The sequence below is a fragment of the Dermacentor albipictus genome, chromosome 5 (genome assembly GCF_038994185.2).
Source record: "Dermacentor albipictus isolate Rhodes 1998 colony chromosome 5, USDA_Dalb.pri_finalv2, whole genome shotgun sequence".
Taxonomy (NCBI): Eukaryota; Metazoa; Arthropoda; class Arachnida; order Ixodida; family Ixodidae; genus Dermacentor; species Dermacentor albipictus.
Genome location: NC_091825.1, coordinates 15,235,411 through 15,260,864, shown reverse-complemented (window position 1 = coordinate 15,260,864; position 25,454 = coordinate 15,235,411). Strand labels below are relative to the sequence as shown.

At 44.2% G+C, this 25,454-nt stretch overlaps 2 protein-coding genes and 1 long non-coding RNA gene across 7 annotated transcripts in view; 1 reads left to right on the top strand and 2 right to left on the bottom strand.

The window, feature by feature from the left end:
• LOC135906591 (globin-like) overlaps positions 1-25,454 on the bottom strand; it is a 138,688-nt gene that overhangs the window by 3,718 nt on the left and 109,516 nt on the right. For 2 of the 5 annotated variants that reach the window (XM_065438051.1, XM_065438048.1), the window contains one exon: positions 8,082-8,378. The exons of 2 other annotated variants lie outside the window; for them this stretch is intronic. In XM_065438051.1, coding sequence (XP_065294123.1) covers positions 8,094-8,378 — 285 coding nt within the window. In that variant the 3' untranslated portion in view covers positions 8,082-8,093. Of the gene's footprint in view, positions 1-8,046; positions 8,379-25,454 lie in introns of all 5 variants that reach the window. One more of the 5 variants, XM_065438049.2, reaches the window with a different exon arrangement.
• The window catches only part of LOC139060401 (uncharacterized), an 84,431-nt gene that overhangs the window by 3,347 nt on the left and 55,630 nt on the right, over positions 1-25,454 (top strand). The window lies entirely within an intron of this gene.
• LOC135906575 (uncharacterized) lies at positions 17,794-19,101 on the bottom strand. Its single transcript, XM_065438028.2, has one exon. The coding sequence runs from the start codon at positions 18,850-18,852 to the stop codon at positions 17,902-17,904; it is 951 nt and encodes a 316-aa protein (XP_065294100.2). The 5' UTR covers positions 18,853-19,101; the 3' UTR covers positions 17,794-17,901.

The following is a 25,454-nucleotide window of genomic DNA, read 5'->3' as shown; positions in this document are numbered from 1 at the left end:
GAAAGCATGGGCAAACAACAAACATAACGCGCACGTCTCGAGCGGCTGCTTTCCGATCTGCCGCTTCCCGACGCACGCGACGACCGCGGCCTGCATTAAATACGGTCTGCTACCACACAAAAGTAGCGCGCGGCCCCTTTCGTTACCTGCACAACTAGTAATTTAAGTTGCAGCGTTTGGAAAAGGGAAATAATTCTCTTGAGCTCGTCAATGCCGATCGCGAGGGAAGGCACAGTGCAAACAAATAAATTCGCGGGTTCTAAGTGCCAAAACCATGCCAAAACCACGAAATCATTATGAGGCCCGCTGTAATGGAGAGTCTCAGGAATAAGTTTAACCTCTGGGGGTTCTTTAACGTGCACAAAAATCAAAGCACGCGGAAACAAGGGTGTTCTTGCATTTTGCCCCTTTCGAAATGTGGCCGCCGTGGCTGGGAATCGAGCACGCGTCGTAGAGCTTAGCGGCGCAACACGCATGCATTTACCGCTAACAAACGGCGGATGCCACCACAATTCAACAACGCGACACCACTAAACAAACGGCCGTGCACTAAAAACAGGCATATGACTATTCCGCTTCCAAGATATTACACGCGAATGCGAAAGTATGAGACTTACTTGACTCGGCCGCGCACTGCAGTTATCCATGCTTGTCGTCTGTCCTTCTCGTACCACTTCCCAGGAAATCTGTAGAACTTCACGGGCTGCGTACGACCTTTCGTGTTTTCGAGGCTGCTGTGGCAATCAACAACACATCAATATTGCGTGCCACCTTTCCTGGCTGATGAGGTCGCACTCGGCATCGCAAAAACCACGCGCACGAGCGCTCCCGCCGTACAGAACACGGGCGCGCGCCAGCGCAGCGACGACCCTCGAAACTTCCATCGGTCCTCAAGGGGAGCATTCGGCGCTGGTGCCGCGCGGGAAAACTTTAGGTTGCCTCGTCTATAGCACACCTCTGCATTGTCGCGCGAGAGTGGACTGCGTAGCATGTCAGCGCCTTATAACGGCGAGAAGGGGCGAAATTAGGGTTGGTATATAGATTGTATTATGCTTATTTTTTTGAAGTGTCTAAAGCTACGTTGTATGTAAGCGCGAACAATCTAGTTTGTCGTTTTAAAGATACGGCGGATCCACTTGTGCAACCACATTCCGCGAGGTATCGCATTACATTTAGAGTACCGTGGTTAGAATAGATATACAGCTGATTATTGCACACCTAACCCTCACCATACCTTCCTGCCATCAAATGCGGTAGATGGAACCATGCGCAAAGAGGCGGGTTTTCCAACGTGTAACAGTGCCTAATCAGTGCTAGCGTGAGGAAGGGCTCGCTATTCTAACGGAGGAGGCGTCTAGAAGTGGCTCTATGCGTTGAATGCGTTAAAGATACCAGGTTAGGGCGTTAAAAATAAAGGTTAGATTTTTTCGCGGCAGTTTGCCGTGAACAGAAAAGGGAAGAAAGATTGGTAGAATTGACTGCAGGTACTTAGCGTACCGATCAGAGGTTTCACCTCGACAGTAGCAAAACAACCGACCTGCACTCTCTCTACTTGTAATGTTAACCACTGTCTGCAAACTGTGCAGGTTTCTGCCGCATGCATTTTGTTCATTTCGGCGTTTCTTAAAGCAATTCTTGAGGGTTTTCTGCAGGTTCTACTCTGACCTTCCAGCTAAATCGTACTGAACACAAAGCCCCACTCTACGTTTTGATAGAAATGCTGAGCCCCCAGCTGCGTTGCCACTGGCTGCCATCGAAGTGAGCTACTGCACGCATACTCTTGGGAGAGCAATCATGCGGACTTCCGTCGTCGTCGTCGCCGTGATGTTCCGTCAGAGTCCAAGTGCGGTCGCGTCGCGTTCACGCTGTGGGTGCGAGGGAAAGCGGGCGCGGCCGAGCCGAAAAGAACGGTGAGCTGATGCGGCTTTTCGAGCGGCCAAGAGAGCAGGAAGGCTCTGGCGCTGTTTGGCTAGAACTGGCCTTTGCGCCATAAGAGCCCATTGATCAACGGAGGAAGGTGGCGGGGTGCGCACCGTCTTCTCACTTAAGGAGAGGGGAGGCGGCGAAGGGTTAGTGCGCTTTTCCTCTTTTGCTATGGCTGAGGCGGCTGAGCCAACGCCACCTAGACAAGAAAAGGCCTGAGCGCTCGGCGAGTGACGTCACGGAGAAGAGGCCGGCGGCGTGCTCGGGGATACTGGTTGAATGAAGGGATCGCGCCCTTATGGGCAACGTTTACCAGAGCGCAGTTATTGTTTCATTCAGGAATAGTTGATCAGATGGCCCGCAGAGAACATAGTGTGTTCCAAGAATATTTTATTTATGCAAAATTACTTACGCGCTGCATTATTAAAAAGCCTGTGCATAAAAAAAAAGAAATGGTTCAACCTTAGGATTGAGAACGAATTTCGGTAAATGATGACAGGGAGCATAGCTTATATTGAAAAGTCACAGTAGTGCCCCCTTCTTCAGAGTAGCTCCTTTGCCTTGATTTATCGTCGGCGTCAAAGAGTTGGCCGTTCATGCGACCGCAAAAGTTCTTCAACAAAATGTTAGCACTACACCATAACACACATCTCGTGACAACTTCACTGGTGTGCCCGTCTTCACGTTCGGGACACATGTATTTATTCCAGTCTAGATTAGGCTCTAAACGAATAATTTCGCTGTCGAGGCATTATTACATACAGTACCACAGTCCATATCCTTACAACACCTCAAATGAGTTTAGCAATGGAGAAACAAAACATTCGTTCAACTATTTACAAAGAAACAGCTGCCTTATTCCGCAATATTGCAGCTTTTCTCTTCTTTGCCTTAGCACTGGCACCCAATATGCTGTCATTCATCTTGCGGAAACATGAACGCATGATTTTTTGGTCCTGATTTGTAATTGCTCCAGCAATTGGGCACGCAGCACTTATTAGGCGTATCCTGGCAAGAACCTAATTCTCATTCCTCAGCAATGAAGGCTTGCCGGACACACAACCGCAGTCGCAGCACAAGCGCAGAGACTACGTGCGCGGTTCACACACAGAAACAAAGTGCGCCCGGAAGCATGTCGCAGCATGCCAGGACATGCTTCCCCGAACCCCGAAGCTATTCAAGGAGCGACAGGGTTCCCGGAACTAGTCAAACTGTTAACGCCGTCGTCGCCCATTCGGTCTTCCGCGACTCATTTTCAACACTGGTGCGCCATTCGTAGCTTCGTAGCACGCTGCAGGGAACTTCCATGTGGGACTCTTCTTGCGTGACGTAGCTCAAGGGGAGAGGATACAGCCAGAAGGCCTTAAGTTCTCGACCGCGCACCTAACGATCGCCTCCCATCTTGGAGGTGATCTCGGTCATCTGTGCTGGGCTCTAAGGTTAGCCGGTATAGGTGATGGCTTCACATGCGCTACGTTTAGCTGGCTCCGTTCACCGTAGCCCCAGCGTTTTGACAGCGAGTGAGTTCGTGTTTGCCTGTGTGCACGTGACAAAGTGCTTATTAAGACAGTTAGGAAGCAAATGTTTGAAGCAGTTTGTGCACAAGATAAAGCTCCTAAACTTAATTGATGTGACTGTCCAATTATTTGCCATCACAATCAATGCTCCGCCTTTCGCGCGACACTGCGATCTTTTCTTCTCCATAATGTTTGCGCAGAATCCAACTCATATAACATTTACTTATTTAAGGACACGTAACCGCATCAAAGTAGCAGTGCGATGTACAGAAACGCTCGGAAAACGCTTTTAAACCTATGCAAAACCAACAAGTATCATCATCATCAGCGGCGGCGGCCCATTTTAAGATCACGTAATACGCGCCCCCACTTTCCAAGTTTCTTTATTCGTGGTCTTCACAGCGGTATGATAGATTCACTTGTGCTCGTTCGTGGGCGAAAACTGAAGGCCAAATGAAGAGCTTCAAAGGACAACTCTGGCGTTTTTTAACCATAGTAGGATATTGTCATTTCCAAGTGGTATTGACGGTCGTGTCACCTGCAACATTATTCAATTTGCTTAGAACTTCATCAATAATTTCAAATAACCAATAAACGAGATAACGAAACCGAAATGGGTAGCCGCTTCGTGTGCATCACGATGAGCGAATGACATCAGGTCCTACACTTCCATAATGTATGCACGCAGAACGCGTGCTAAACACGTCGCACACGTGGCGCTAACACCAAAGAAGCGAAGAGGATGATGTCTCCTGACGACACAGGGAGATTTTACGGAGTTTCCAAACTAGACAGCGGCGATTTGAGCGACAGTGGAGTGTAGACACTGACGTTGCAAAGACGGGGCAGCCAGTGGAAAGTCCGGAACGCAACCAATTTTTACAGTTCATCTTCAGGAAAACTAAATCACTTGCAGCCAATAGTTAGGCACAAGTAACCAGAATGCAAAAGAGAATACATATTCAAAATTTTATTCACATCAGTGGACATCGAGAAATTCAATTCAGCCGCATTCAAAATCTGCCAGTTGTTTGGAGCATGGACAAAAATCCTGAAAAGGGTTGACTGGGTCCGTGCACCACAGCCTGGAATACAGTGGCATCATTTCCACACAAAAAGTAGAGGAGAAAATAAATTTGCAGGAAATGTAAAAACTACAAAAAATACAAAAACACTGCAAACAACAGGCGAATATGTGCGTATAGGAAATCCACGAATATACACAAATATTGTGGAAAGTTCACTGGATCAGAAATGAGAAAAAAAACTACGGAAAATACAAGTAGTGTTTCAACAATAGATAGAACAATGGAGAGTTATACATATATGTTGCGTAGCTGATCCACAGAGATCAATTCTATATCCGTGCAATTTTTGGACAATTCATTTAACAACGCCGGTAATGTGTACTTTAATATTTGCTTACCGTAGGTCGTGCAGCATCTATCAACTGTCCATGTTTCAGGATAGCGTGTGTTGTATGCAGGGGAACTTTTTGCAACTTTGCCAGAGATTTCACAAGGTAATTTTCTTGTTTGTTTATAGTTTATGTTGTCGAAATACTCTGAAATTGTGCAGAGATTGTACGTTTACAAGCTTAAGCTTGTTAGATATCTCCTGTGTGTGACAGGTAAGAAGCTTTTAAAAACAAGGCGTATTGCATGCTTCTGAAGTGAAAGAAGTTTCTTCACATTTTCTTTCGTTGTTGTTTCCCAAACTGGCGCACCATAATTTAGCGTAGAAGAAAATGGAGCATTGTACAAAATGTTGTTGATAGAAAGAGGGAACGTAAAGCAATGTCGACGCATGAGACCAATTACTTTGGACAGTTTTTTATTAGGTAATTGATGTCAGCATCCCAGGACAAATACTTGGAGAAAATCACGTCAAGCGTTTCAAAACCTTCCACAACTTGTATTTCGAAATCGTTTAGCAGTAGTCGTGGGATTTCGCAGAATTTGTTTCGTAGATGAAACAAAACTTCTTTGGTTTAGCTTTAATTCATTATTTGTAGCCCACAATTTAATGGGATAAAGTGTTTCATTTGTGGGCTAGTATCGTCAGCGTATAATATATACTTGGCGGTATGATGAATGTTAGCAATATCGTTAATGTAAAGAACAAAGGGAAAAGGACCCAAAATGCTTCCCTGTGGGACACCTAAATTAACTCGTTTGGCTAAAGGAGAGTGACAATTAATAATGACAAACTGCGACTGATTCTGTAGGTACAATGAAATAAGTGAGAGAGCTTTCCCTCGAATGCCATAGTGCTCCATTATTTTCACAAGTATGTTGTGATTAATATGGTCGAATGATTTTGTGAAATTCAGAAAGATACCAAGGACCAAGGTCTGACTTTCAAGCATTTCAAGTATTATGTCGTATTGCATGAACAATACCAGCTCTGTAGATTTATCTTTCCTGAAGCCGTACTGAGAGTCAGTTAGCATGTTTAGCGACCAGTAAATGGAATTAGACGTGTTAAATTATTTTTTCAAGACCTTTTGAAAAGATTGGTAGAATAGAGATTGGACGGTAGTTTATAAAATCATTCCTATCATCTCTCTTGTAGATTACTGTAATTTTTGCGCATTGAATTTTACGAGGAAATATCGCACATGAAAGATAATGGTTAATTATATGCGTTCAGCAATGTGCGATCAGGTCAATAGCAAATTTTACCGGTTTTATCTGCGGTTTTATCTGCAGCTCGTGTACATTTTAATAACTTCCGATTCAGATACTGGCCGCAGAAACACTGTATGCTCGCAGTGCAGCTGCATGTAAGATCGACTGCCACCTCCAGATGATGATGGGAGATTAGAAAGAAGGGAATCATTAAATGCGTTTGCTAGTTCTGCTCCAGGAATTTTCGCGTTGTCTTTCAGTATATTTGTACTGGATTCAGTACTTTTTCCAAATATCGTATTTAGTTTGCGCCACATCTCTCCAGAGCGTTGGCTCGAAGAAATAAGCGGTTATTGCGGCACCTGTTTTTAGCAGCACAAAGTTCTTTAGTGACATGATTTCTGTGTTTTTTGAAAGCACTAACCGTGTGAAGACATCTAGTTTGAATGAATGTTTTGTATAGCTGCTCACGTTTTCTTATTAGATGCAAAATGTCAGTAGTTATCCATGGCTTACGAGCTTTCTTTGGTCGGGTAAATGCTTTTTATAGAAAGCATGACTCGTATATAGATGTAAACTTTTCTAAGAACCTGTCGTAGGCGAGTTCCGGATTGCGTTCACTCAAACATCACCCCAGTTTTCCTGTGCGATAGATTCACTAAAAGTGGTTAATGTGAGACAGTTAATTGATCTGTAAGAATTTTTCGCCACTGGCGTAGAGTGGACAATAATTTTATAAGATTTATTTACAGAAATTATTATTGGAATATGGTTGCTGAGGCAGTTTTTTATAATTACATTACATTACATTTTGTCAATTGTATATATCTAAGAGAGACTGAAAGTAGCTTTATTATGATCATCTGCAAGTAAATGAATATTAATATCGGCACTTAAAATTAATTGATATTTATAATAGTTAACACATTCCTGGAGTGAATCTAAAAAGCTAAAGAAGGGGGAAACGTCACCGCGAGGAGGGCGATAGCAGACACCGAATAAAAGTTTCCGTGATTTGAGAAGAAGTGTTTGATAGTGAGGAGTAGAACAAATATTCAGATGCTAATTCGAAATGCACTTCACTTCAGGCCGAAATGGGCACGCGTCCACCACGCTTCTGATAGCGGTGTACAAAGTAAGACTTATATCCCCGCATTTCAAACACACCCTCTTCGCAAGTAAACCACGTTTCTGTATACATCCCAATATCAAACATAATTTTAACCTCGCTAAACAATTATTCAAAGTCGTCGTACTTATTGTGCCTGGATCTCAAGTTGAAATGGCTACAGTTACAGCATTGATGAAATTCAGCCACCATTAATTCACATAGCTGCATGAGTTCTGCAGTTTCGTTTCCAGACGAATCCATTACGGACAAGAAAAACAACACTCTTGGTCTAGCATTTGCTCAATAAAAACACATATTGACCAGAATATCCCGGCCACTATTAACGCGCATGAGCGACCACGCCACGTCTGCCGATTCATGAAAAAGGTTATCTGCATTATCGTCACCAAAAGGATAAAGAACATCCAATATCTGACTTCACAGTGTACTGACCCTCTCATTTCATGAATTGCACCCTGTATCAACAACATTACAGCTAGTGAAACTGTCCTCGTGTTTGAACGCCGGAGTTGCCTTGTAAGCGGAGCTGACTTTTTCAGAGGAGAGTTCCGCTTTTCTGACATGGCTAACGCGTCTGTTAACTTATGGATCGCAGTTTCAACTCCTACATATTTGTAACTACGAAGTGCTTCAGCACGGAAGCACTTTCACTGCTCAATTGATTGAGTAGGTAGTGGAGGGTAACTGCATCATCGGTCTATTTGCGGGAGGGACGCGTTCTCATACTATCGTGTATATACTCAGCCGTTCAGCGTGCCCGACGCATGAAACATGCGAAAGCCAAAGTAAGCCGTACTTCGATGAAAAAAAAAAAAGAAGTACATCCGGGTCGGTCATAGCGTACCTATAAAAGACGTCGAAGGCAGGCGTAAGACGCACCTTGACAGCCTTTTATTGCGATAGCAACCATTTGGACGCTCCAGGCACATTTCTCCCGTCGGCGTCACCGTGACTTCCTGCATAAAGTCCACGGGCGATCGCCCCGCACCGTATGCTGCGTGTGCGAGTGAAAGCTCGCAAGGGAGAGCCGGGGATCGTGGCGCACTCTCGTGCACGCAACGGCAGAAAGGAAGCGCGCCGACTTCCGTCGCGCGAAAGGCTTCGGGTGTGGCACTCTGCTCCGGGGGGCCAGGCGGCCTCGCGCTCATGGCCTGGCGGCTCTTTCTTGAAAGCCATCTGCGAGGGAATCCGAGCTGCGCTGTGTTTTCAAGCAGTAGTTCACGCTGATGCGAGTGGCTGCACAAGGGTCAATTCGCTCGGTGCTGCTGCCACGTTTCCTCAGTGCAACGTACTGACATCGAGTTTCCGCGGTTATTGAATGGCACGTGTTCTTGTTCTATTGTGCACGCGTGACACCATGCTTGTTAATTTGGTTTAACTCGCAGTCAATTTTTTTTTGTGGCTAAGAAGGGAAAGCTATGGAGGCCAAGCGCGCACAAGTGAGAGCACTTCGTAAGAGCCCCACATTTTAATCTACGTTAGTTTAGGCTGGGGAAGAGAAAACATAAACACCTTGTTAGCAACGCTGAAGTAACGCGGAACACATCACTGCGTCTAAAGGTTTACATATGTTGCGGCTTTTCTGTTCCGCGTCGGGGGAAACACGAAACCATCGCACGTGGAAGCTGCGTCGATTCAGCGTCTGTTCCGAGCAACGAAAAGCACTGTCAAACACTGCCGGACTACTTGTAGCGGTAACACATGTGCGGCATTCACGCTTTCCATTCATAGCCGCGGAAATTCGCTGGGCTGCCAAGCACGAGGTCACGGGATCGAATCCCGGCCATGGCAGCCCCTTTCCGATGGGGGCAAAAAGATTTAGGTGTATGTTAGATTTAGGTGCCCATTAGCTAGCTTTGGGTGCACGTTAAAGAACCCCAGGTGGTCCAAATTTCCGGTGTCCACCACTACGGCGTGCCTCGTAATCAGAAAGTGGTTTTGGCACGTAAGAGCTCATAACTTATTTTAAAATTCTCCACGAGTATACATTTCCTTGTTAACAAGTTTATGCTGCCAATAGATCTAAATCTTATCTTCGTGTAGCGGTCCACTAATTTGCTGTCGCGTTCGATGCTTCGCATTTCGGGTGAAAATGCGACATTTTTTAAAAATTTTTTGCTCATACTGACGCAGTTGTAGCCAGATGCAGTGAAAGCTGATTTTCAAGGGCAGTGTGCAGGTTTGAATCTAAAGTCAATTGCACTTTTTTGTTTGTAAATTCATGTTAGAGAGGATTCTGCCAGTAGCAGCGTTAAGGATATTATGAGTTGCACCATCGTCCAGACTCTTTCGTACCATCATCAGACCACTTCACCAAAGTTATTAACTTAATATCGTTGAATACCGTTCCCGCAACCCGAAGTCGATCAGTGCAACACGCGCCCGACGGTCGCTGATTGTGATTTCCAGTGGTATGCCCACTATTTCTCAAGCGGGGGGGGGGGGGGAGGGGGTCAACCCGCGATCGATCTAATCTCTCTCTCTCTCTCTCTTTCTCTGTATATATATATATATATATATATATATATATATATATATATATATATATATATATATATTACCTATTGCAATTGGTATTACAATCAGTAAAAGAGCCTGGAAATGCGTCTGTCAGTCATGCTTACTTTTAACAGAGGTATCTATTTATCAACCACACGTGATACGTCATGGGGGCCCGAAAAAGTATTTGCATTTGCATTTATTTCTTGTAGCTATGTAAAATCTCAAGATGATACATGGACAAAAGGCAATGAGTACTTCACAAAGGTGCCCGATCCCGCCCAGTTGCAGCAGTACACCGCACATAATATGTGCATTTGCTACAAACAATTTTAATAAGTAAACGAAGAGTTACATCTGATGTGTACGTCCACAGCACACATGTATCGCCTAGTTTACGTAATAGCATTGTCGAGGTTATAGGCAATGAAGTACAATCAACATAAATTACTTGTGATATTCGCACACACAAAGAAAGGGCAGGACATGTGGGCGACCATGGGAAAATTGCAACCCGATTTACAGCGAAGCTGTTTCTTTCGAACAGTTTCAATAAAAGTTTGTTTCTTTTGACTACATCGCATACCTTAAAAATTTGCCCTTATACATATATGATGGTTCTGTTTGAACCATTGCCCACAAGTAATGCTCAGGAGCACTTGTTGCTGGGAATTTTTAAAAAGGGATTAATTCATGAACACACATGCGACTTTGCCATAAAATTCACCATGGTGTTCTACCTTCCTCCCTGCCCCCTCCGCCAGATCTCAATTTCCGCTGGATTTGATCTCGGTTGAGTTCCCAGCTCTCCTAGGGCAGCAGCATAAATTCTGTGTTCGCAAAACACATTCATAGAACTCCGGATCGCTTGCATGTGTAATTTCCTGCAAATGCCACAATTATTGCAAAAGCCAGCGTCTTCCAGTGCCTTCCAGTGTGAAGCCAGCGTAGTTTTTGAGACTGGATCACACTGGGGACGCTGGCGCTTGCTGGTACTCACTGGGAGACCAGTGAGAATGCTGGATAAGAGCTGGGTGGTGAGTGGCGACAGTGAGGCGAAAGCTTAGAAGCGTATACATGGAAGAGGGTCGCACGCACAAGGGAGTTTATACGGTGAGAAGTCGCCTAGGGGCACTGCAGTGCTATTCTCAATAAAGTCAGTCATGACCATTTTTTATCTATTAGGATGGATGGATGGGTGGATGGATGGATGGATGTATGTTATGAGCGTCCCCTTTGGAACGAGGCGGTGGGTTGCGCCACCAAGTTCTTGCTATTATACTGCCTAACTTCTTACCTAGGTTAAACAATAAAAAATGAAGAAGAAAACACTATGAACTCCCACAACCAAATTTTCTGCTCCCCTATTGCGAACTGTGCTTCTGTACGTCTCCGATTTATATTGTTTCCCTACTTTTATTCCACCAATCCTCCAATTGCCTCTTACTAATCCCTATTGCGGACATGTTTACTTTTCCACGGTTCTCGCTGAGCCCAAGGGCTTTTAGGAGGCCAGTGGTGCGTAAATCGACCGCTGGGTAGACGTCTTCACTTTCAAATAAAACATGCTCCATAGTTTCCCTAGCTTTAAAGCAGCAAGCACATGCTTCTTCTTCCCTCTTATATCTCGCTTTATAGGTGCGTGTTCAGAGGCATCCCAATCTCGCTTCGTAAAGTAATTAGCTTCCCTTTGTGTTATCATAAATTGTTTCTTTCCTGATTTCGTTTTTTTCCTCTTAAGTAGTTACTCATGGCAGGTTTATTTTCCATCGCCGCCACTCACAAAATTATTTCGGCCTCTCTAACTTTCCGCTTGACGTTCTTTGTTGCTTTGTTGCCCCCCCTACAGGCCGCATACTTGCTGGTAAGCTTCCTAGTTCTTTTCCTTCGCTGTGAATCAATGTGTTAACGCGATAGAGTTAAGGAGCTCATGTCGCAGAAAAGCCGGTGTCGGCTGCGTTGGCCGTGAGCGAAAATGGCGGAAGGGAATTGATAAATAAAAACAACTTGCAAGATGGGCTGGGTGGGAACCGAACGAGGGTCTCCGGAGTGTGAGACGGAGACGCTACAATTCAGCCATGAGTTCGATGCTCCAAAGTGGGATAAAACGCCTCTAGTGAATGCGGTGTTGCCTTAGAAACGTGCCGTAGAAAGTTATACTGCGGTGTATATCGGTAATTATGAGCATGTAAATTACAGAAGTCGCAGTTCAACGAGTAGTCAAGTACGTTTCCACTAAATTTCTTTTGCGCTTGACGCACATGCACAACCACCTTGTGGCAAACACAGAAGACCCTGTGCTCGCAATGTACGGTACTGCCCCGACAGGTGGCGCGCTCACGCTCTCTCCCCTTCCAACTTGCAGCGTGCGTCACTCGAACCCTTGTGTTTAGGCGACGCGGCTCCTCTTTCCGCTCACAGCGAAATTCCTAGGTGCAGAGTCCGATGCGGAATGCCTCTTTCGTGATCGCTGCGCCGTAGCGCGTCTGGTAGGAAAGCGACCCCTGTCATGTGCGCCATGCTGCTGGCTAGGAGTCATGCGTCTGCGTGGTGCTCCCAAGTGAGATAGAGGACGATCCCATCGAGGCGCCAGCCTCATGATCGCGTCCGCCTTCATGGCACGTCACGGCCCGGGTGTCCGTGCCGACCACGACGTTTGGCTCGCGTATATCATTTCTCCCTCCCAGAGATCGAGTCGTTTGGTGCGTTCCGCTTGCTCAGGCGGCGCACGTTTCGTTGCCGCGCCGAACACTGCGTTACTCGGCGCTCACCGCGTGATTGGTGGGTGCAAAGCCCGATGCGGGGCGCCTCATAAGTTGTGATGCGGACTTAGAGGTATTGTTTTTGAAAACCGTCTTTGTTTGACTCAAGAGCATGCCGAGCGAATGAGTGGGAGGTGCGAACGGGGTGCGACAAAGTTGTCGCGTTCCACTCTTGAATGTGAAGCTTAAGCGTCGTCCCATTTTTTCCTGTACAGATGCCTCAACACTCTCCCAGCCCATTTACTATCTTCCCCATTCGTCAGTCGCTCTTCATACTCAATTTTACTGCGAGCTTTCCTCACTTCAAAACTAGTCCAGCGCATATCACCCTGCAACAGCTTCATTTGTAGTCTTCCCGTCAGCGCCCAATGCGAGGCGACCCACTGGCCATTGGTTCACATTGTGTACTGATTGCACCATTGATTGAAAGTAATCAACCGCATTTCCAAAAGTAAGTCCTGGAACCATTCACCTTTCGGAGCACTTCGTACCTATTGTATCTCCATAGCGCTATGCGTTTCATTAGGGCTGCCCCCATTTCGCTTCCCCTTCACTGTTATTGTTTTTTACTGTGTTTCCATATAACTATTGGCTTCGTTTATCCATATACCAAGGTATTTATATTCTGTTGCCCGAGGTATTTCCTGGCCCCGTATCACCACTGTCCACTGTTTTCATTGAATACCATAACACCTGATTTTCTAACACTAAACATCAAGCCTAAATTGTTGCCTTCCTATCCAAAGATATTAGCCAGACGTTGCAAATCACTTTGCTTCTTAGCTAGCAACACAATGTCGTCCGCATAAAATAAACCTGGGAGTTTCTGCTCTACTACTGTACCCGCATGTTTGTATGAGAGATTAAAACCGATATTACTTCCTTCTAGCGCCCTCTCCATCCTCACCATGTACATCATAAACAACAGGGGATAAAGGGCACCCCTGCATCAGTCCCTTGTTGATATGAACTTTCTACTCGCTCTTCATCCCTTCCCATTCAACGCAAACGGTATTTTCTAGGTAAATCTCTCTCAAAAGCTCTACAGAATCGTCACCTACGTCTTCTCATTCCAGAATATGCCACAAAATGCTGCGATCTGCGTTGTCATAGTCTCCTGTAATGTCTAAAAATGCCACATATAACGGTCTGCTTTCTACTTTCGATATTCCAATACACTGAGTAAGAACAAATATCTTATCATCTAAACGCATACCTATTGCGAAGCCATTATGAAGTTCTCCCAAAATGCCATCATTCTCTGTCCATGCTTGAAGTTTCAATTTGATTGCCTGCATTGCTAGCGTGTATATTACCGATGTAATGGTCAACGGTTTATACGAGTGAATTCTATCTTTCTCCCCCTTACCATTATAAATGAAATTAATTCTACGTTGTCACCAAATGTCTGGTATTCGTCTATCTTCTATATTCTAAAGTTTTTTTCCATTGCTTTCACCAGAGTTTCCTTACTTTTTCGTCCTACACTCTAAGAAGAAAAGGAGGAAATGGGGTATTGAGGTTACTCCTTTAGGGGAGCAACTGATCTGCCACAACCATTCCTCCCTTTAGGGGGTAAGTGCGAGGGGATGAACTGTTACTCCCCATGCCGTTACTCCTACGAGGACTAACAGTTGCTCTTTTCCGATGCTCCTCAAAGGAGTAACGGTCATTATTTCCGATGCTCCGCAAAGGTGAAATGAATGAAATTAGGCATTTATACGCTAATAAAAAAGATTACTGAGCTGAAAAAAAAGAAAAAAAAAGATGCCCGAAAACAGGATTCGAACTCACGTCCTCGCCCTCCCATGTTAGCTACTCTAACCACTGCACCACGGCAGATTTTTTTTTCTTTATTGCCTTTTCACAAACGCAAACAAAAAGATCAATTACACGACATGTAGATATTCTAAAAACACCAGCCACAGCTCGGCCAGTGTAAGGTGTTTAGAAGGGCTTCACAGAAGCCAATTGGTCTAGTACAGGAAGCCATTCCGGGGGTTCACATAGTGCTCTGAACAAGTCGCGTGTGTATATAATGCTCTCAACAAAATAGTGTCTTGCTGAGTGAGCCTGTATATGACAATGTCTGATGTCCATTCTCGTCTTCCATACGCTGTGCATGCAAAGCAGCATTAGCATATCACTCGGCGCTTCCCCTGTTTCTGCACGTGGAAGAAACCGGATTCCAAAAGGGCTTATCGGCAATTCTTTTTTAAGTGTTCTTTGTAGGACGTCCCACAGAAATACGGCGTCATGGCAGTCAATAAAAATATGCTCAATTGATTCTGGCTTATTACAGATTAAGCAGTTTACCGACCAAGGTACAGAAAGACCTTTGCTTTGTAACCATGGCTTTACAGGGAGAGTGTCAGTATGTAATTGAAAAAAGAACGTTTCAGCAGAGGGTCTCACTGGCATTTTTTTAACGCGCTTTAGCACATCACGCTCAGGACCTAGCCTGTAGGCAGCTCGGTAAACCGGTAATGGTAAAAATACATCGAGAATATCAGAATACAAACGCTTTTTCGTGACATCACACAAGTATTCATATGAGAACCTTGCCTTGAGCAGGCGTACAGAAGTAACCACTTCACGCAAATAACGACTGAGCGGTCCAGCTCCAAAAGAAACAGATGACACGACAAAGTCAGATAGATAATCCTGCAATCGTGCTTGGATCACAGTTCTCAAAAACACATCAGTTTGGTCCCGCACAAAGAAGAATCTGCTTAATAGCTGCTTGAAAAACAGGTGTGAGAGCCCTAGCCCACCATTTTTCACCTTGTGAAACAAATTGCACCGGCTTGTGCGCTCCCATTGCGATCCCCAAATAAAGGTCGCAAACACTCGGTGGATTTTTTGAACCGAAGTTCTTGTCATGGCCATCACTTGCAACACGTAGAACACTTTTGCAATTAAAAACATATTACAAACGGAAGCTCTTGCGAACATTGAGAAGTTATGGCCACCCCATTTATCGGTAGCATTTTTGACGCGTTTATTTTCCTCAGACCAATATTCATCAGCATTGAGGTAGTTATTTAGCGGGACACCGAGGTAATTTCCGGGGGAGACGGTCCAATTCATATTACAGTACACCTCGGGGGTGCTCTGCCAGTTGCCATGCCAAAATCCAAGGCATTTCGACCAACTGATCACGCTACCAGTTGCTGTGCAGAACGCCTTAGCAACACTGACAACTTCCTGCACGCTTCTAGCATCAGTGCAAAACACGGCTATGTCGTCCGCGTACGCTAAGACCTTAACTTCACTGCTGAAAAAAGTGAAGCCTCGAATACATGGTGTTGCAAGCAAACGTAAACAAAACGGCTCCAAGTATATCGCAAAAAGTAGAGGGGACAACGCACATCCTTGTTTCACACTCGACCGCACAGGAATTGACATACTTAATTCTTTGTTGATCACTAATTTGGCTGTGCAATCATGATACACCATTTTAACGCCTTCAGTAATTACAGATCCAACATTTACGTGCTCCAGCAATAAAAACAGAACTTCATGTACAACTTTGTCGAACGCTTTATGTAAATCTAGCTGAATCATAGCTACGCGGTCATGCATTGCGTCACAACATTCCAGAATACTTCTTGCTATGTGTATGTTTGTAAAAATTGTTCTACCTTTAATGCCACAGGTTTGATGCGGGCCAACGAGGGACTTAATAACGTTTTGGAGCCTTCTAGCTAACACTTTCATGTTTATTTTATAATCTGTATTGGTCAAACTAATGGGACGGTAGGACTCAACTGAAAGTAATTTTGCAGGATCGTCAGTTTTGGGGATCATTACTACGTGCGCTGTCCTGAACGAGAGAGGCGCTTGCTTTTTTTCATAGCATTCAGCGATCACTCGGTGTAAAGCCACTGCCATTTCTGCTTAAAAAATTTGTATACGGCTGCGCCCAGTCCATCTGGCCCAGGTGACTTGCCATTACCCAAGTCATCGATTGCCGCTTCAATTTCGGCCACGGTAATTTCAGATTCCAGTGATTCTCTAACCGTGTCCTCTAATCTTGGCATAAGAGTGAGAAAGTGGGCTTTGAAGTACTCGGGGTCATAAATTCTTCCTCCAAGAAGTTCGGTATAAAAATCAACAAATGCACGTTTTATTTCTTCGCTTTCTCGTGTAATTTTGTTGTAATAGCGAATTTCATTTATCTCCTTATTTGCAGCATGCTTCTTTTCTTCACTTAGCACACGCTTATTGGCGTTTCGCCCAGCCACAACTTTTCAGTGCGCGCCCTTATCATTGCGCCGCGGTACTTATCTTCGTCGATCAACTCGAGTTTCGCTTTCACCTCTCGTATTTCTTTTTTAAACGCTCCAGGCACTTCATGTTCTACCCCTAACATGTACACCAGTTCACTGTGTAACTGTTCCTCTTGTTGCCTTTCCTTGTGACGCAATACGCATGCTCTATCGATGGCAGCAATTTTAAAGTCGCATTTAAACTGCTCCCACACTGATATGAAACAGTTAGTTTCCGTATGCAGGGCATTTGAAAGATACTCCTTGGCTCTCGTGACAAACAATTCATCTTGCAGCAGTTTTTCATTGAACTTCCACAGGAACCAATTAAACTTGACACTCTTTCGTTTTTCGCCAATCGTAATCGAGACCAAACTATGATCGCTAAAACTGAGATATTGTGTTTCATAAGAGGAACACAGTGGTACAAACTTCGCCGGTGCGTATATTCTATCAAGCCTCGCATGGGAATCACCTTGAAAGTGCGTATACCGTGCTTGGCCATCTCGCGTCATTGCATAACCAATGTCCTCAAGCTCTCTCTCATTTACTATCGCGTTCAACAGCTCAGCGCTTCTATCGCGTACTTTGAGGCTCGTCGTTTTATCTTCAGCTGTACAGACGCAGTTGAAATCCCCAAGAAGCACAACATGTCGTTCTGTTTTCAAAAATCCTTCAGCATACTTAAAAAAAATTTCGCGTTCATGAATTTTGTTCGGTGCGTAGATGCAGACAGCGCGCCACAGTAGACCAGCAAAAATAAAATCACATGCTACAAGTCTCCCACTTTCGCAGGTGGACACTTTTTCTACAACCGATATGCTATTGCGAATAAAAATGACGCAGCCTCCTGACCGTCCAACAGCATGGCACACACATACACTGTATCTAGATCGAAAAACTTGAACCATCTGTTCTGTTTGCTCCTCACTCTCAATTTTTGTTTCTTGCACAGCCAGAAGGTCAACGTCATTCTCTAAAAGCATGCGACTAATCTGGCACTGCCGTCTGCGCGAACACATTCCTCGCACATTCAATGTCGCAACGCGTAGACTAGATTTAAAGTTAGACGCCATCTCATGGGGTTGCTTGGCCAAGCGTCCTACTCACATCGAAGCTGTGGGGTTCTTGTAGTCATCGTTGAAGGCTACTGGAACGGGTCCTCCGCTAGGGCGGAGGCGTTTTAGGGGCCACCCTACTGTCAGGCGGCACGTTCGGCTGCGGTTTGCGCATAGACCGCCGCGTAGTCGATGCCTTCGTTGGAGGTTCGCCGGTGCCCGACGCAGTAGTTATTCCTGCATTGCCAGTGTCTTCGTGAGCACGCTTTGCAGCGATGCTTCCGGTCGTAATCATCTCGACGTCCGTTGCTTCCTGGCCGACTTCTTGCGGCAGTGACGATGACGCGCTTGCTGCGTTCACGCCTGCGTCGCATGTCGCAGTCTCTGGCTTCGTTTCCGGGGCTGCAGCCAAGGGCTCACCCCCCAGGGTCGCTTCCTGGACAGCTCCTGGGGAGGGTTCAAGGGGATTTGCAGGAGTCTTCGCCACGTCGTTGTCCTCCCTGCTAGCTTCTTCGGCATCTGCGGCGTCCATCATGTGTTCGGATACTACGTCCCTTTGGAGTGGGCCTGTAACGCTGGCATAAGAGCGCACACATTGGGAATCATCGTGGCCGAAGCGACGACAGACCCCACATCGTGGAACGCGGCACTCTCGCCGGATGTGTCCGATGCCACGGCATCGGAGGCAGAGCGGCGCTCTGCCAGGAACGAAGACGAGCGCCATATCCTCAGCAACACGCAGTTGGTGTGGTAGGTCGTCCACAGTGAGGCCCACATTTAATTTCAGCGTCACCGAGCGGGTGGTTGATCCTTTGTCAATGCAGCCCTTGACCTTCCACTTGTCTCTGCTAATTTCCGTCACTTTTCCAAACGGCGCCAAAGCCACTCGCACGTCTTCGTCCGGTACGCCATGAAGCAGCCAGTATAGCTTCAGTCGGACACCTCGGTCGCGCGGGTCGATGACCATGCAGCGGTGGTCTTTAACGTTGAACGCTTCAGCTTCTAATATCTTCCTCTTGCCTTCCTCGTCCTTAAACGTCACTGCCCACAGGTGATTCATTTGGTATGCCCCGAGGGCCACCACTTCCGGCAGCAACGAAAGACGTGCAAGGCTATCTCGGACATGCTCCACTCGATATGGCCTGGCTTTCACATCGGCATGCAAAAAAAACGGTGTTTAAAACAGAAGCACCTGTGGGCAGATGAGGCAGAACAACCTGGTAGTCTTCAGCCGGCTTTTCAGTACACCTGATACCACGGCCCACACGGGCCGCTGAAACCGCCCCTACAAGGGAGCACATGATAGCACGTCCTTCCACTTCGGTAGCCAAGACGCGGCAGATTGCTTGACGGGGGTAGGAAATTGAGACAGGTTAAGCATTGGAACGCAGGTGCGGCAATGTAAAAGCGACTCGGCATTTTGTGTATGCTGTGTGGGTAGAGTGTAACGTTGAGTGTACTTGCAACCATAAGCGAGTGCGAAAAGAAATATGCCCAAGTATTCTTAGGGTGCTTTAAACTGAGGCAATACACGATGTAAACGTGTAACGAGCTCAAACGGGGCACCTAAGACGACAGAGATGGACAATTGCTCTGTCGCTTAGTGTGTCCCGTTTGAGCTACACAGCGCTTCAGTTAAGTTCGTAATCTCCTTGGAACGGAAGGAACTTAGGTACTATTGACCAGCAAAATCTGACAGTCTATCAATGACTTGCGCGTTTAATGTGTATCGCTCACTTATGGTGGCGCACGAAGGGCATGGCTCTTCACATTCCAACTTTAAGTTTCACGCAATTTTCTAACGAAGAGGCAAAGTGCTGCTTTGCATGTAGTTCAATGGACAGTGCACGAACCTCGAACTATTCACGATTTATAGACAATACAGTTTTTGCCGCATCACTGCACGACACAGACGAAAACAGCGGAGCGCATGGGGAGTAACTGTTGCCGTTCGTCCTCCCGTTGCTCTCTTTCCGACCAGGGACTAAACACTTACTCTGCAAAATTTGCACACGGCAGGCACATCCATGCAGTTACTCCCTTGAGGGACGAAAGCGCCCTTTTTGGGACGAACTGCGCAGTTACTCCCGTTTTCCCCGGAATTCTTCTTAGAGTGTAGTTTATTAATCAGCCTCACGGGAACCTCGTCTAGCCCTGTGGCTGGGCGCTTAGGAATTTTCTCTTCTGCTTTCTTCCAATTAAAATTTGTCAGCACCAGGTCCTTTTCCACCTGGGTCTCTTTTATGCTTATTTTTTCTTCAAATACAACCTCGGCATTGCCTCAGAAAGATTCGGCTGTTATTTTTCGGATGTAATTTATTGCTGCTTCTCGTTCCCGTCTGTTTTCATTTTCGTCTAGGATAGGTTGTTGTGTTGTTGACATCCTGCCTAATAATTTTATATGGTTCCAAAATATTCTAGGTGCGGCATTCTTTTTTTACGTATTTCTCACAGCCAACGAATGGAATGGAAATCGTAGGGGAATGGAAACGCAGCGCCGCGGCATGGCTGTTCATCGCAGGCGCTTCCCTAGACTATTAGGTCCCCCGCTTTACCAACTAAAAGCGACACACTGCAGGTTTTCAAGCTCACTTTAATCCAAGAGCCAGTCAATTTAATCCGAGCGCCAGTCAATGTAATCTGAGCGCCACTCAATTTAATCCAAGTGACAGTCAGTTTATACCAAACGCCAGCCGAAATAACCCAAACGCCAGCGAATTTCATCCAGGAATAAGAGCATTAAAAAAACTTTGAATTTCGGGACTTCTGAAAATTTCTGACTGACAATAACTGACTTCGAACTTTTGACAATAAAGAGTGATTCGATGTTAATCAATAGGCCCTCGCCGAAAGGCTTCGCTCGCTAGCGAATAGTTCTCACTATTCTACTGCGATATCCGTAGCCTCCAATCAAACACCTTGTCATCGATACAACTAAAACACTTCTAAATAATATGTTAAGTAAGTATTTTGTTTACAGTAAGCAATATACAAAGCTCACTGCAAGGGCAGGGGCTAAAGGCAATCAAGCCTGAGAAAGGTCGCTGTCCCTGCGCAGTTCGTGGCAGCTCACAGGCTTTGAGTTCAACAGATTGAAAAAAATCGATTTCAGTACATCAATTTTAGGAAAATAGACAACTAGCAACTTGCAAGAGTACACATAACAAATCACATAAACTAGAGAAAACATTTACATAACATCTTTAAATAATCGTACAGAAGAGGTCGCGCACGCCAATATATATAGTTACACAAAATAAATTCCTAAAAATTGGAAACTTAGAATGCATGAGGATGCAATGAAATTACATTATACATAGAAATACCCAGAATCCACAAGATTATGTTGATACCGTGTACATGTGGTAATTAATATGTTCGTGCTTGTTTTTTAAATGCAGCACTACTAGCTTTAAAGTTCAATCTATCTGCAAGGACATCCGAACAAGATGCGTCTGGTACGCAGCACTTCGTTTTCCATAATTAGTTCTTACTTTAGGTGTGGTATAGTATGAAGAACTTTATTGGGTCCTGAAAGTCAACCCTACGTTGACGCGGGCTGCTCCCACGTTGGGACTGTCAGGCCGAGCCCTTCAGCCACATCGCGGGCCTTCTGGACTTCCCGTAATTGGTCAGAGAGTGATTCACTGCGTAGCATTTGCCGCCACCGTTCTTGTTCCTTGTCACAGTCTGTGAAGACTGCGGGGCACTGCCAAAGCATGTGGTCAAGCGTAATGACGTTATTACACTTATTACAGTTGGTTTGAGTTTCCATCACCGGATAGATCCTGTTAAAAAATAACATCTGGACTTGGGTATGTTCTTGTCTGTAGCAAATGCAATGTGACCGCTTGGGCTCTGCAAAGCTTACCGTGTGGCCCTACTTTAGGTGCTCGTATCCTCTCTCGCGGAAACAGTAGTATGGTTTTTCGATGCGGCTTTGTTCATATAATTTATTTTGTTGAATTACTTGGAGCAATTTAGAATAGTACAACTGATCAACCCTGAGCATGGAATGTTTTAGGAACAGTGGATCAGTAGGCAGGTCTTGTAACTTTTCCTTGTACTTTTCGAAACAGCGCAATATTTTCTTCTGCATAGTAACAGGTCTATGGTAATTGCATAATACACCTAACTGATGTGGTCGAGTCACTAATGAGCACAAGTGAAATACAATGCGCAGTTCGGGGTTCTCGGTGTTTTGTGCAACGTAAGGATATATATATCCAATGAAATGCAATGAAACGAGTGACTCACTATGCCTACTTTAAACTCGTATGCCTAAATCAGTGGTGAATATTGTTCAGCTATTTTACTATCACTGAGGCAGCTTTCAGTCGTGAGTGCCGTCAGAAATATCAATCAAGCTGCTTCAAGATGAGCACTGTTGTGTTACCACTGCCAACTGATACTGCCGAGTTTTTAGTAATCATTAGTGATGCGCTCACTGCGATGTTCTACAATTTTCATGCAGAATAGCATCACAGATATTAAATGAAATGTCATTGAGATGGCGATTCAATAACTATAATTTAATAATTATAGGAGATACTAAGATTGATTCACTATAGTGGTGAAGAATCACTTTTAGTAGTGTGATGTTCACAGCCATCATTTACGCACGCCATCAATGGTATAAGTGAAAGTGTCAATGAATGAGAGTTTTAATCAGTCAACATTGCTAATTGACATCACAGAGTCATTAAAGATCACTCAGCCATTGAGGATCACTAAATCATTTTTCAATCATTGCAGTCTCAGAGACCTGGCTTAGCGAAGATGATAAAACTTGTACTGTTTCCCTTCTTATAAATCAGAGTATACACACAGACAGCCAAATAACTACGGTGGTGCAGCTGTCTATATCTCGTCTGGAATCCCGCAGAAACGAAGGCTTGACTTCACGTTAAATATTCAAAACTGTGAATCAGTTTGGTTGGAATTCGATCCTAACTTTCCTTACACTGATGATAGAAACTTCATCCTTGGTTGCGTTTACCGTTAACTTTCCTCTTCAATTCCAGATGTTTGTATTTCTCTCGAAAAAATAATGGCAAAATTATCCACTGAGACAAAAAATGACATAATTATGGGTGATATGAACATAAATTTAGTGGAGTCGTCCCCGAGCCCTGTCAGTTATTCGTCATGATTCCAGAGTTTTCGTTACGAATGTCTTATTAATATCCCTTCTCGTTCAGTTCTTGGGGTTTCTAACACGCTAATCGATCATGAATTGTCTAATCTTTTGAATATACGTTTATGCAGGAGTACTTGAAAGTGACATTACTGACCATTTTCCTCTCTTTCTGCACACTACATCTGCACATCGTTCATATTCCAACTCTAATACCAAACTACTTTTTGATAAAAAAAAATTTCTCAGAATCACTCACACTGACTGGTCTTTCGCTCTCGACACCAATCATCCGCAGGGAGCCTTGTCTCGATTTATACGAAAGTTATCATACTCTCATACCTACTCTCAGATAAGTGAATGCAAAAAGAAAGTGGCTTCACCTCAAAATCCCTGGCTCGCCGATAGTTTGCTAAAGGCCACGCGCGCACGAGAGAACATTCATGAAAAACTAAGACAACCATTCAACATAAACCTACGTGCGCGGTACAAGAAATTCTGCAACACATTTTCTTCACGGCTTAAAATATCCAAAATCAAATATTATGAAAAAAAATACTTGGATGTGGTTCTGTTGTAAAGAAAAATGGCCATTAGTGAGCTCTTTTTTGAATAGGAAACAACGAGCTGATAGCATAACTAAAACATGCCATGATGGTAATACATATTTCGAACCTCTTAAGACTGCGGATGCTTTCAGTAATTTCTTTTTTGATAATACCTCCACTCAAACTCAACACAAATTATATGCATCAAAGCACCTTCCAAATTCATTTTATATGTTTCCAACCACTCCTGATGAGGTGGTATCAGTAACCAACAATTTAAGTATAACTAGTGCTGGACTGGACAACATTCATCTTGGTCATGTTAATTTCTAAATCAATATCATTTGTACTGTCTGAAATTATTAACCTCATGTTTCAAAGAGGGGCCCTTCCTCGCGAGCTTAAACGTGGTAGGGTTATTCCAGTTTTTAAGAAAGGCGATCGCTCATTACTATTTAACTACAGGCTAATCTGTGTTTTACCCTTGTTTTAGCAAGGTCATCCAGAAAATAATCGCAAAACGATTGATCTAATACTTAAACAAATTTAATATTCTTTCACCTGACCAACTTTGATGTCGATCCGGTTACTCTACTGACCTAGCACTTGCATATCTTACCGATCAATTAAAGAAAGCCATTGATAAAGGTAAATTCGCAGCATCCTTATTTGTAGACTTTTCAAAGGCATTTGACAGCATTGACCACGAGATTCTTTGTCCTAAAGGTTCAATAGGTATCACAGGTCTTCCTTTACTACTATTACGCAGCTACTTACGAGACAGATACCAGGTTGCTAGTGTTTCCGGTGCTTACTCTAAACCTAAAATTACTAATTTAGGTGTAACACAAGGATCCATTTTGGGCCCGTTACTCTTTTTACTTTATATTATTGATGTACCTAACTGCCTCAGATCTTGCAAATGTATACCAAATGCCGATGACACAACAATTACTTATTCTGGCGAATGTCTGTCAAAGGTAATAACCAGTCTTAATAGTGATCTTTATAGCTTGTTAGAACGGTGCAAAATGAATAGATTTACCATGATTCCTACTAAAACTAAATTTATTTTATTCTAATCTCAAAATAAATCATCACTATGCATTCCGCGCATTTCCATTGGTGACCATTTATTATCAGCAAGTGAAGAATGCACATACTTAGGTGTTATTATTGAGTGTAACCTAAAATTTCATCGCCATATAACTCATATTAAAAAGAAGTTATCACATGGAATACGCATTCTCATCAGGGCACATCCATATTTTTTCACGACCTGTGTTGCTCTCAGTCCATTTCGCGTTTGTACACTCTTCCCGCTAACTACTGCATAACCTCCTGGGGTAACACGTATACTACTCACTTAAAGCCGATACAAACCATCCGAAACCAGGCAATTAGAATAATCACGTTGAATCCAGACACCACCAATGCTAAACAGTTACTACAACCAAATAGCACTCTAGACGTTGCAGCCCTTGTCAAGCACAACCTTGCCACTTTTCTTTTCAAACAAATCAATGACAAAATCTCATTATCACTAATTCCTATAACATCTCCAACAAATACTAACTCATCTCGTTTCGCACTGCATAATAACTTCATTCTGCCCAAAGTGTGCACTAATTATGGGAAACAGGCAATTGACTTTGCAGCCATGTCATCATGGAATACATTACCATTTGTCATAAAGCTCCAGAAACCCCATCGATGTTGTGAGGAACTGAAACAGTTTCTGTTGTGTGAAATGTAAGTGATACTATGCACTGTATAATCCGATCTTGATTTTAGACCTGCCAATATTATATACTCCAACATGTAATTAATTTTCTTTCTTGAATTTTTCTCTTCCTCTTTTTTAAGTTTTATCTAGTTTTGCAATATTGCTTACTGCCGATATATTGTCTATTAATGACTTCATCAACTTATATCTGTATCTCATTAATTATCATTACTGCAATTGTACCGATCGAG

Coding starts and splice junctions, on each gene's coding strand:
- LOC135906575 (XM_065438028.2), bottom strand. CDS start 18,852: ATGAATCACCTGTGGGCAGTGACGTTTAAGGACGAGGAAGGCAAGAGG.